General features: G+C 41.2%; 1 protein-coding gene across 8 annotated transcripts in view; it reads right to left on the bottom strand.

Moving 5' to 3' along the window:
- Positions 1-4,751: 4,751 nt before the first annotated feature.
- The window catches only part of usp34 (ubiquitin specific peptidase 34), a 56,379-nt gene continuing 48,829 nt past the window's right edge, over positions 4,752-12,301 (bottom strand). For all 8 annotated transcript variants that reach the window (XM_080029605.1, XM_080029608.1, XM_080029609.1 and 5 more), the window contains exons 67-79: positions 11,850-12,179; positions 11,215-11,372; positions 10,732-10,810; positions 10,069-10,195; positions 9,644-9,751; positions 9,177-9,281; positions 8,818-8,942; positions 8,516-8,639; positions 8,222-8,301; positions 7,997-8,137; positions 7,389-7,529; positions 6,893-7,049; positions 4,752-6,366 (exon numbers count right to left, since the gene is read on the bottom strand). In XM_080029605.1, the coding sequence (XP_079885731.1) occupies positions 5,606-6,366; positions 6,893-7,049; positions 7,389-7,529; positions 7,997-8,137; positions 8,222-8,301; positions 8,516-8,639; positions 8,818-8,942; positions 9,177-9,281; positions 9,644-9,751; positions 10,069-10,195; positions 10,732-10,810; positions 11,215-11,372; positions 11,850-12,179 (2,436 nt within the window). In that variant the 3' untranslated portion in view covers positions 4,752-5,605. The remainder of the gene's footprint in view (positions 6,367-6,892; positions 7,050-7,388; positions 7,530-7,996; positions 8,138-8,221; positions 8,302-8,515; positions 8,640-8,817; positions 8,943-9,176; positions 9,282-9,643; positions 9,752-10,068; positions 10,196-10,731; positions 10,811-11,214; positions 11,373-11,849; positions 12,180-12,301) is intronic.

The following is a 12,301-nucleotide window of genomic DNA, read 5'->3' as shown; positions in this document are numbered from 1 at the left end:
TGTGGAGAGGAAAGTCACACAGCTGGAGACGTAAGACCAGTTCATACATGTTTCATTGACCAATTAAAGGAATAACTTGTACGGTGTATTGGTCTCTTCCGATGTTCTTTTATTTAGCCTTTATTTATAGACAGGAAATCTTATTGAGACACAGGGTCTCATTCTCAATAGAGACCTGTCCAAAGGGTCTGGGTTCTTCTTGTATCATTTGATAATGTTCTAGGACTTTTAGGAGATTCTTAGGGTCCTTTAGTAGGTTTAAGTGGATGAGTTCCTATGGTACTCAAATCATTTTCGTGTCCATTGAAGAGGTTTTATGTGTGTATGTTTTCAGCAGGTTTCTAGTAGTCTTTAAGGGGATTTTCGGGGACATATAGGCAGTTTTGTGAGATTTTAGAGTTGAGACATTAGACGATGTTGAAAAACCATATGAGAGAAAATATTTTAGAAAAAACATTCATAAAGATTTCGAAAAGGTTAGTTCAACAGGACAGCACTGTAACACTGTTTTGTCCCGTCTGTGTGTATTCACATCATAATAACTTGTCCCTCTCAGTTCTCTAGGCGCGGCTCTGGGCTGGACGGTGAACATCATAGACGTCTCCAGTGGAGGAGCGTCTGAGTCCAGACGAGCCGCGGTGGAGACGCTGGTCAGTTTCATCAGCCTCGAAGGAGGGAAAGTCGTTTCCGCTGAAGAAGTCACAAAGTAAGTCTAGTTTTTATTGTGGTCAAAAAATTGTATTTGTACTTGAGATATATGTGGTTTTCATGGCACTTTACACTTCTACTTCTCTAGATTTAAAAAGGAATTATTGCGCTAATTAACAATTGATACAATATGATGTTTTTGTTGTTGTGGAGGCGGAGTCACACTTTTCAAAATCACTTTTTTTAGGTAGTTGATCGTGAGGAGATATTTACTGATTTTGACAACAGTTTAAACATACACAGCAGAGAAAGATTAGTCATCAACCAGTCATTCAAGTCATTGTTTTCAAGTATTTTTTGTCAATTTTTAAAATTTCTTATTTTCAGTTATTATTCCTGTCATAAGATATTTTTCATGTGTCATGTGACTGTTTTAAGTTCTGGCCAATCGTGTTCTCTTCTGTCTGTTCCATCAGGAAGCTGCAGAGCCAATCAGCAGCTGTCATTGAGGAGCTGAACAAAGTGTTTGGTGACGGGCTTGTTGTTGAGGTGGAGCCCCAGCCTCAGGGCCCCTCCGACCACTCAGACCAGTCTGCTGTCATCGCGCTGGCCGTCATGTTGTCGCTAAGCATGCTGGGATTGATTATTGCTGTCGCCTTCCTCGTTAGGTGAGACTTGGGACTGAATATTTTTGAAAAATGTCAAATTTAAGAGTGAAATCTGAATGAATTGGGCTGCTTGTGGTGTAGTGATACTGTGATAGAGCGTCCGCCCTAAAGAGGCTCAGTCCTCATCGCAGCAGACGCGGGTTCGAATCCAGCCCGGGTCGTTCTCTGCATGTCTTCCCCCTCTAACCCAATTCATCTGTGTCTCGCCACACTGTCAAATAAAGCATAAAAAAATGCCAAAATATAATCTTTAAAAAACATTGTTCAAACATCAAATGTCTGACCAATCAGAAAGACTTCTGCTCAGGTGGACACTGAGGACCATACAAATAATTATATAATATATTATAAATTACAAGCGTGAACAACATCGGTTTGGATGACTTTTTTTGACATGATTTTTTGATTTGACATGAAATATCCTGAATCCTTTTTCATTTTTTCCAAGTTAATTAAATTCATTAGAAAAGGAATCTCAGATGTGTGTGCATACAAAACAGAGTATTTTGATGCTTGAATATCAGCAGTTCAACATGTTGCTGTGTGTTCTTTCTCTCAGGTTTAAGATGACGGAGAAACACCAGGCGGATTCTGACAAAGAGAGTTTTGAAATCCACCAAGGTTACACGTAAGTCGACTGAAACATCTTAAAATATCTTCACAGCTCTGAATCTCAAACCTGTTTTTAATGAAAATCCACCGTTTCATGTTGCAGGAACAAGATCTGGTCCGACAAGATTTCTGAAACCTCCGAACAGGTAAAAAAACAACAATTAGTAGCCTATTCAAAAGACCGGAACGTACAGTGTTTGCCGAACTGTACTAAACCAAAATTGTATTTGCTTCACCCCTGTAATTTTCCCATTATTAATCTTGGATGGTCAAATATTAAATAAATAACCTCATCGGGATGAATCCTGGGGCCTCACTTTTATTCGCCTCTTAAACTGATTGACAGGGATGTAAGGCCGGCACTCGCTTAGGCCCTGGTGTGGAAAAAACACTTCCTATTTTGTCCAAAGATGACTCAATAAAAAATGAAAGTTCCTCTAGCTAGTAGCCACTCTAAGTAAAAGTATGTCAGTATTTTCAAAGTAAAAGTCCTCATGTTGGGCGCTCCGGTGGCATAGTGGATAGACAGAGCGCGTACCATATTGGCTCTGGCCTTCGTTGCAGTGGTCACGGGTTCGAGTCCGACCCATGGACCTTTACTGCAGGTCATCCCCCTCTCTCTCTGTCTCCCCATTTCAACTCTGTACTGTCTAATAAAGCTTGAAAATGCCAAAAAACATATTTAGAAAATAAAAAAGTCCTCATGTTGCAGTACATTTTTTTTCCTATTATATCTGATGTTTGTGGATGAATCTTCCTGCTGCATTAATGTGCATGATGCATTTTCCTGCTGTAGATGTTTACGGTCGAGCTCATATTAACTCCTTTATGTAAAGTTGACCAGTTTCCTATACATTAGGCCTTATGCATCATAGTCTGTAAAATCATGGTTGTATGAACAGAATGAAAAAATATACAAGATTTACTTCCGAGACGTAGAGGAAAAGATTCAGAAAGTTGCATAAAATGGAAAACTAATACAAAGTAAAACTGTTTTGTGTTGCAGAAAGAAACACCCGAATCAGAGGAGGATGAGCAGAAGACAGACAAAGAGACGGAGGACGATGGGAGGGTGAGGACGGAAAGCATCAGTCTGAAGGTTAAACAGGACGGACAGACGGACAGCGACGGTGATGATGATGAAGAGGGCAGCACTTCATCTCTCTGATCTGAACTCAGCAGATTTCAGTCCGACTGCACGGAGTCCGTTAATATCTACAAGCTTCTTAGAAACTAGAATCACTCTGCTCAAGATCAAATGTTTACATGTTTTAAATGTTTGTTTTAAATAGTTCAGTTTTCATTCAGACATCCTTTCATAGTACACTTAAAGGCAATGCAAGACGGGTGAAATGAGGAACACCAGATAAGCTCCTAAAAACTCCGAATAACGTTGATTTTATAACAAAGAATAAACAAGACATTGAACACAATGTCAAAAGTAAGAATAAAGGTTCTAAAGTCTGCCGTTCAGTTATTTACTCTGAACCCATCCCTTTCTGACGTGAAATTGAATTATTTCCGATTTGTTTTAAAATAAAATCTTAATTTATTTATCGTCTTTGAGTTGCTGCTGAAGCTCAGACATGAAACCCTTTAAAAATATTGTGTATGTCCAAAAGGGTTGATCTGTTCAAGCCGACCAAGTTAAACATCATGGACACTGATGGATGCAAATTGAAGTTCTATTTTTTATGGATAACATGTAACATTAAGAAGTGGTATGACCAGAAAAGTTCTCAACTTCTTTCTTCCCCTCTGAACATGAACAATATCATTTTACTTATTTGTTGCAGAGGATTAGCCTGGAAATCCAGACCTGCCGCTGGCAAATTAAATTTGCTGCCATGGGTCTGGAGTTCCAGGCTAGCTGAGGATCCCATTTTGATTTAAATTTTTTATTGCTTTTAAGTTTTATTTTGAATTGATCAACTTTTATTTATCCATCGGCACGCTTCAGTCTCCGCACAAACCAGAAACATAAGCAGATGTTTTTTTTTTAAAGTTGAAAATTAAATATTAGAAATATATCAACAATGGCACTTGATTCCAAAGTAGTTAAATGCTCATGATGTGCTTCAGTTTAGTGATAAACAAATACAAATGTTTCAGTAAATAAAAACTATTTGATACAAACTCATTTGTTTTGCTGTAAAGTTCACTGAGGATCCAATGTTGCTGCTACCAAGTTAATTTTTTTTTTTAGTTCTATTGAGATTATTTGTGTTCACTGGATAATTGTTTTGTCTGTCAAAAGCATATTGAGCTGAACTTTCATGTCTATTTGAACAGAAATCAGATGTTTTCAGTCAACCTTTTTTATCCTCTTTGATGCACTTTATAAGCAAACATGTACATACTAATAAAGCTGCTTCCACAATAAACCGCCAAAACTGTCCCTGTGTGCAGATTTGAATTGCATCAGTTTGGAATAAAATTCTAAAATAAAATTTTCAAAAAAGTAGAATTTCTTCTTTTTAAACAGCTCCGTGTAATAATGGCGAATGAATGTAAATAATGTATTATGACTGCATTTATCCTCAACTCCAAAAACGTATAAAATAACCCAGTTGTTAAAATTGTCCCGATTGATAGTGTACTTACTTACTTTTGATCCCTTCAGCTTCCCGTACTTCTCAGCAGCAGAAAACGTGATGTTTCGTCTTCGCCTGAAAACATTTAGAAATTCTATTCTTCTAAAAATGAGAAATAAGAAAGCTCACAGCTCCAGATGGATTTCAGTTCATAATTCTTCATATTAAAACTGTTTTATTAATTTATTCTCTATTAAAATAAAATCAGAAGAAAATCAGAACACAGCAGAAGAAGCAAAATTAAACAATAGATTATGGAATGTACTTCACTAAAGAAAATAAAAGCTCCAGCTGGTCCAACATGGGGGCTTTATTACAACCACAGTCAAATAAAGCACCGCTTTTTATATATTCATATATATATAAAGATATTTATATATATATTTATATAGTTTTCATATACACCTTCAGGCAATGACTAAAGAGGATTCTTTACAGAATCAAGTTTCTTGTGGTTCTCTTAATTTACAAGTAAACTTTTAGTTTCTGGATAATTAAACCACAGAAAGAGTCAAGGCAACTTTCTTTTGCCTCGTTCATAAAGTACAAAACTGGCACAGAGGACGACCATTTTTATACACAGTAAAAATGCAATAAAATTAAATTACATACAGAGGAGACCAAAGTTCTGTAAACCTTTCCCCGTTACAGCAAATAAAATCACTTTCCAAAACCAATTCAAATCAGTATAAAACACACAAAACAAAACAAAAAACAAAACTTTTTTTTGCCCTTTGAAAGAAATGTGCTATAGCTTGTACGACTTTTGACTGTTTCTTCTTTTCTTTTCAAACTGTGCGTGGAGTCTTGAGTTCATTTGTTTTATAGAAGGAGACGACACGGCAGAGCCACTGTAGCCGGGGAAACCGAGCGACTGAACATCAGCTGAAGGCAACGGACAGCAGCACACAAACAGCAGAAGAAGAAGAAGAAGAAATCGGAAACAGGAAACAGTTTTTCCCTCGGAGCAGAATTCAGATTTTTCCCAAAAGAGAAAAAAAGAAAAAGAAAACTAAAGGAAGAAAATAAAGTTGAAGTTGAAGTTGAAGAAGATCTCATGGAGGCGGCTGTGAGCTGATGATGTCATGAAGAGGGCGGGCCTTTAACAGTTGACAGTTTGGTGACTATGGCGATGGTTGCTTCCACCGTCCTGTGCAGCATGTCCAGCATGTCGGGCATTGGAGCACCACCACCACCACCACCGCTACCACTCGCTAACCCCTGTGAGGAGGAGGGGGGAGGGGCGGGGACACTGCTGCCCTCTGGCCCCTCCCCTCCTCCTCCTCCAGCCAATGGGAAGGCAGCTTCCTCAGACTGGGCCTGAGCCGAGCCCCCGCCGGTCTTAGTGCCCGCCTCTTTCTCGTCCTTTGTCTCATTGGATAACACCTCACTCCGCTGCTCCACTTCCTGATCCTCTTGTTGTTGTTGCCGTGGCAGCACCGATGGCTCCGGCTCCTCCCCCTGGACAAACCCCTCCCCTTCTCCCTGCAGCAGAGAGGAAGAGGAGGAGAACGAGGAAGAGGACGATGAAGATGAAGCCTCCATCTTTTCCTCTTTCTGGGCGGAGGGGTCGGGCGACGGCGGGTCCTGCTCCGTTCCCGGGTCGATCAGTGAAGAGGAGTCCCGTGTCTCAGTGTCTGAGGTGCTGGCGGGGGTCAGTTCCTCCTGCTGGGGCTGAGTCTGAGGCTCTGGTTTGGGCTCGCTGCCCGGCGGGACGGCCTGGGAGGAGGTGGAGGCCACACAGAGAGGAGCAGCAGAGGAGGAGGAGGTGGAAGGTTCAGCGGCTCTGTCGTCATCACTGCTCACCCTACGACGCTTCACTGGGGTCGCACCCTCTTCCTCCGCTGATAGGACAGACAGAGAGAGAGAGACAGGTACTGTAAACATCCAGAGTATAAGACACACTTTTAATAGTTTGTTTTTTTCATCTAAAAAGTGGTGTGCGTCCAATATACCAGTATAAAATGCAGAGAGGAATTTTACACAAAGGATGGGGCTATAATCAAGCTAAAGCTGCATTGACCTGCCTCACATTGATGGAAAGGCAAAATCAAAACCTAATTGCCTAACGACAAGAAACGATCGACAATAGAAGTAAATATGGACACAAAGAATATCAAAAGAAGCTCAAATTACTTTCTGTGATGTGAAGTAGTGAAGAGAAAAAGGTGCAACTCACCTAAATTGAAATGTTTTTGTGCCAAATATTTTGTGTGTGTGTGTGTGTGTGTGTGTGTGTGTGTGTGTGTGTGTGTGTGTGTGTGTGTGTGTGTGTGTGTGTGTGTGTGTGTGTGTGTGTGTGTGTGTGTGTGTGTGTGTGTGTGTGTGTGTGTGTGTGTGTGTGTGTGTGTGTGTGTGTGTGTGTTGTACCTTTGGCCTTGTTGTCTTTAGCCTCCTGCTCCAGGGCGCTGCGCTGCTGCACACAGACCCGACAGCGAGCGAGCAGCTCCTGCAGCGCCGGGGCGAGCGCCGGGTCCACGGCCTGGGGAGGCTGGACCGACAGCAGCAACACCAGCACCCGCAGGTCCTAAAGAGAGAGGAGTTAGTATTAACATGGAGATAACAAGGGATGTTTGGTGTGTGTTTAGTGTGTGTTCGTTGTTTGATGTGTGTTTTTCGATGTCTGTGTTGTTAAGTCTGTCTATGTATGTGTGAAGGCCTCATTTGATCTGTGTGTGTGTTCATGTGTTGTCTGTTGTGTGTGTTGTGAATATCTTGCAACTTATTAATTAATCTCCTTCAATTCTTTTTCACTGGGTTTCTCCTGGTTAAATGTGTCGTTTTGTGGTTGTACGTGTGTGTGTGTATGTGTGTCTTTATGTGTGTGTGTGTGTGTGTGTGTGTGTGTGTGTGTGTGTGAGCGTACAGCGTTGAGCAGGCCGCTGGTCTTGCTGAGCTCCTGGCGATGTGCTGCCAGTTCAGGCTGTAAACTGCTCTGTTCACTCAGGAGGTTCGTCACTAAGACACCGATCAGGTTGGAACAGCTGGGACCGGACAGCACCTGCACCTACACACCCATATTGAAACACACATTAACACACACACACACACGTATCTGCTATTTCTCATAATCTAGATAAATATCAAATAAATACAATTTGGGTGTAAAATTAACATAATCAAATCAATTTAAAGATTCAGAATATCACATTTATTTCATCGATTAGATTGGACTGTCCTGAAGAAGTTTAGTGCTTTCGGGATGAATTTTTATTCATTTTGAACATCAAAAAAAAAGCTAAACAGATAAAAACAAACCCAATAAAAAAAGGATCTTATGCAACAGACTCAAATTAATTTTTGCGTGTCTCCAGAAAGGAAATAAATCTTAAACAATTTTTCCTCCTCCATGCGACGCACAAATAATTGAATTAAAACCTAAAACGAAAATGACGAAAGCTGGGAAAGAGTTAAACAAATTGGCAACAGAATATAATCCCTCCATCATCTCAACCTGCTCTAGGTCATTAGTACCTTGTGCAGGAAGCAGGTGAGGAAGGAATACGCCACGTTGTTGTTGAGAAACGTTCTCTCATCCATCAGGATGCACTTGATGTATTCACTGAAGGCCGGGTCTTCACACAGAAGCTTCACACACGTTTTAGCCAGAACAGACTGAAACAGAGAGGCAAAATTACATCAACCCAGCTCATTCATTAAGTTATTCTATGTTGTTTTTGAAGAAAAAATGTGACGTACCTGTGACTGACACAGTTCCGTCCACAGTTTGGGGAAGAGAGCGAGGTGGAGAGGGAGTCCTTCATATGCTATCAACACACCTGAAACAGAGAGAAATAATATGTCAATATCGAGTATTTATGAAATCAAAAGGTGGCAGTAATGCTTCCAGTATCCTGCAAACAATAATATAAAAAGGCCTTACATTCATATGGCAAGACACATTCAAAGTATCAACTGAGCCTTCTTCAGAGTGTAGTAGTAGCACAACAATATATCATATTCAAGTCTGGTTTTATACACACAAACACGTACTTAGTTTGACGAGTGTGTCAGTGAATTTCTCGCAGTTGATGGCGACGCGACAGAGCAGGTGAATGAACTGGTGATAAGACAGGAAGTAATCCAGCAGCATCCGGTCGTACACCTCATCCTTACCCTGAGAAAGAGAGAGAGACAAACACACATATACAAAGTTTACTACCAATATATAAAATAAAAAATAAAAAAAATCTTTACGTTTTAGTACCCTCGATTTATTAAATAAAATTAGGCTATTAATGATTCATCATTATTGTGATATCCATGCTCTGGCTTAACATCACAAGTGAACCCACCTTGGCGCTCTCCACCATAGAAGGCAGCAGACACATGTTGAGCTCCGGCCTCGGTGGTCGGATGTTGTTCTTCGCTCCCATCAGCTTGATGTTTTCTCTGCAGGGAAGGTACGGACCGAACGACACTGTGGAGAGGAATAAAAAAAGATCTTGAAAACTCTTCATACTCTCTTTCTTTTCTGTCCAAAATCTATTCAGATAATATAGATAGATCTTTGACTCAGAATCGACATTTGTACAAAGTTTGAAGAAAAATCCCTTAAAAGATTTCATGAGTTATTTCCCCTTACAAAAATGGCCGAGACACTTTGATTTGTTTTTTCTGTATGCACTGCACGGAAATTGAGGAGGAGACTCACTTGGGATGTTGCTATGGTGATAGGTGCAGTGGTTGTGTTGCAGGAACGGGACCAGAGTGTGCAGGAAGTCGTGAGGACTCAGCAGAACCAGTTCCTTCAGAACATCTACAGGAACCAGGACAAAAGCATAAGACATTGAAACAAAGGTTGAGAAAGTATTCAGATAGTTTTAAATCAGTAAATAAAAAGTACAGAGCATTACAGACAGTCATATTCCGAAAAATGTAGCTTGATAAACACAGCTGTTCTCTAAAATGAGTGAGTGAGTGAGTGAGTGAGTGAGTGAGTGAGTGAGTGAGTGAGTGAGTGAGTGAGTGAGTGAGTGAGTGAGTGAGTGAGTGAGTGAGTGAGTGAGTGAGTGAGTGAGTGAGTGAGTGAGTGAGTGAGTGAGTGAGTGAGTGAGTGAGTGAGTGAGTGAGTGAGAGTGAGTGAGTGAGTGAGTGAGTGAGTGTCTGTCTGTGTGTTACCTAGGCAGGCATTGCGTAGCTCTGGTGGGCTGTAGGAGTTGAGGAGTGTGAGCAGCTTGTGGGCGAAGTCGATCCTCTCCTGCCACTGGATCAGAGCCTGCTTCACATCTGGATGAAGACAGACACATTTCAGAACTAATAAACGTCTCTTGTATGTTTTTTATGATAATTTAAAAGCTCTTCTAGTGACGGGCATTAGAAATGAGCAGTAGCTATAATAGTGTGATGTACAAAGGAGATTTGTTGTTCAAGTGTCTATGTGTTAGCATCTGTCCCTATCAATTAAACATGGAATGAAACCTCTGCTGCACGATACTTCACATGTTGATCTCCTTATAAAGTCTGTATTATAAATAGTTTTTCTTCTTCTTGACCATTAAAAGATGTCTGGGTTATGAATTATTTTTCTTCTTCTTGACTCTCACCTTTGCGCTGCAGGTACGGCCTCGTGGCTTTGAGGACAGACAGGAAGATGGAGAGCAGCTCCACCAGGTCTCCAGTCACGTGACACGCCGTCGCCTCGTGATACATCATGTGCAGAGTGTTGAAGGACTGCAGAGGACAGACAGACAGGCAGATAGACAGACAGGCAGACGGACAGACAGACAATAGTGAGTTCATGACATTATTTACCAGATAAACAAATGTAGAAAGCGCCTCATAAGTACTCTAAGCAGTTTATTTTTAACTTAAAAGAAAGAGTGAGACTGAATAAAAAGCAACTTTATAAAGCTCACGGCAACTTCATAATCCAAATGATTGGTAAGATTTTTCAAAATCGGTCCGAAGACATCGGCTTCCATTTTCCCCCGTCTTTTTCCATAAACAGTTTGAGAAATGTGTAACAGCGATTGAGGATAGAACCGACAGACGATAATACACACCGGTACCGAAGACATAGCGCTGCATTTACTTTTCCTCCGTATATTACACACACGAGTACTTAACAACATCATGTATGTTCAAGAAATGGAGGGTGGATCGTGGACATTTTAAGGACTTGCGGATAGCCTGACATAAATGAAGGCAAGCAACACCCAAAAGATTAAAATTCTCCTCCAGATAAAGAGAGTAGAACCTGATCTCACCTCTGTCATGAGGATGAGTCCTCTGTTGAACACCACCAGCAGTCGGTCCTCATCGTTCTCCAGCAGAACTCTGAAGGCACTGAGGACAGAACAACAAAAAACAGCTGTTAGGATTCACACATAACTACCTGTGTGTGTTTTTTGTTTTTCGTGTGTGTGTGTGTGTGTGTGTGTGTGTATTTGTACAACTATTTTTGGGAGAACCTATTTGAGTTTTAAACCTTAAAAGTGATGACATTTTGGCCTGTTCTCACTTTGGGACAGGCCTTTAAAGGGTTGTTTGGGGGTAAACACTAGGTTTTAAGGTTGGTTTTGATGGTTATGGTTGGGGTAAGGAGCCAGGGAATGCATTATGTAAATGGCTGTCCTCACAAGTATAGCTGTACAAATGTGTGTGTCCTCAGTGTGTGTGTGTGTGTGTGTGTGTGTGTGTGTGTGTGTGTGTGTGTGTGTGTGTGTGTGTGTGTGTGTGTGTGTGCTGACCTGATGAGTGTGGTCCAGCAGGAGCGTCCGTCAAGGCAGCGCAGGTAGCAGCTGATGGTGGTTTTCTTGAACTGCTTGACGTCCTCCAGCTCTTCTTCTCTCATGTCGGCTCTCTGCGCCACGAACAGCTGCATCAGGTTGAACAGCTCCTCCACCGCCTAAAAGGGAACCACAGAAAACATATGGATTTGTATCCAACACTGAAGCTTCTTTCCACATTTAAAGCCCCTGTAAACCCAAATCTACAAAATCCTAACTATGTATTTGGGGAGTTAGTTACATGATAGTAAGCATCTGTAAAGAGGTGGGTGTTTTTATCAATCCAAATTAAAAGATATTGTCATTTATGTTTGATAAATTTGACAGAAATCTGGTTTAGATGAGGCAGGTTACACTCTGGTTCTTATGACAACTGAAGTATTTAGAACCAAACACTGAAGTTCTCAGAAAGAGTTCATGTTTTTTGAGATTACTTTATACTAAAATAACTTAATACATTTAATGACTTTCAGACTTTTTGAGGATCTGTAGGAACCCTCTATAAGTTCCATGTCCTTAAACCGGCTTTATTAACACAACTATCTTAAAGTCAAATTTCTGCTGGGTCTGAATCTGAAAACAGAGGCTGCTCTTACCCCTGGATACTGGCTGGCGTGTGGCGTGAGGTTCTTGAAGGCCCACTGGATGTTCTGGTGCGAGGCGAGCTGGCGTGTGAATGCGGGCGACTGCTCACAGCACATGCGCAGGATGCCGTAGTAGGCGGGCAGCATGCCGCGGTTAAACAGAACCACCTCCTGGTCATCGTGGTCGGCTAAGATGTAGTTGAAGGCGATGTTCTTAGTCACCACCGGGTTCTGCACCACCAGACGAACGTTCTCCGGACAGTCCACACACATGTTGTACCAGAAGGACAGCAGCGCCTGCTTGTTGTGGTTGGTGGCAATCGCCGGTTCTGACAGTTTGGGCTGAAGACAGAAAATACAGTTTAATCCACAAAAATCAAGCAAACTCGATTTTCTGAACATCACATAAATGCTGTTTTTACATATTTTTTTTTTGGATCTTTTATTAACTGATGTTTTTGGCC

The sequence above is a fragment of the Ammodytes marinus genome (assembly GCF_949987685.1).
Source record: "Ammodytes marinus genome assembly, chromosome: 6".
In the NCBI taxonomy this organism is placed as follows: domain Eukaryota; kingdom Metazoa; phylum Chordata; class Actinopteri; order Uranoscopiformes; family Ammodytidae; genus Ammodytes; species Ammodytes marinus.
The sequence above is the reverse complement of the archived record's forward strand: the minus strand, read 5'-3'. Positions and strand labels throughout refer to the sequence as shown.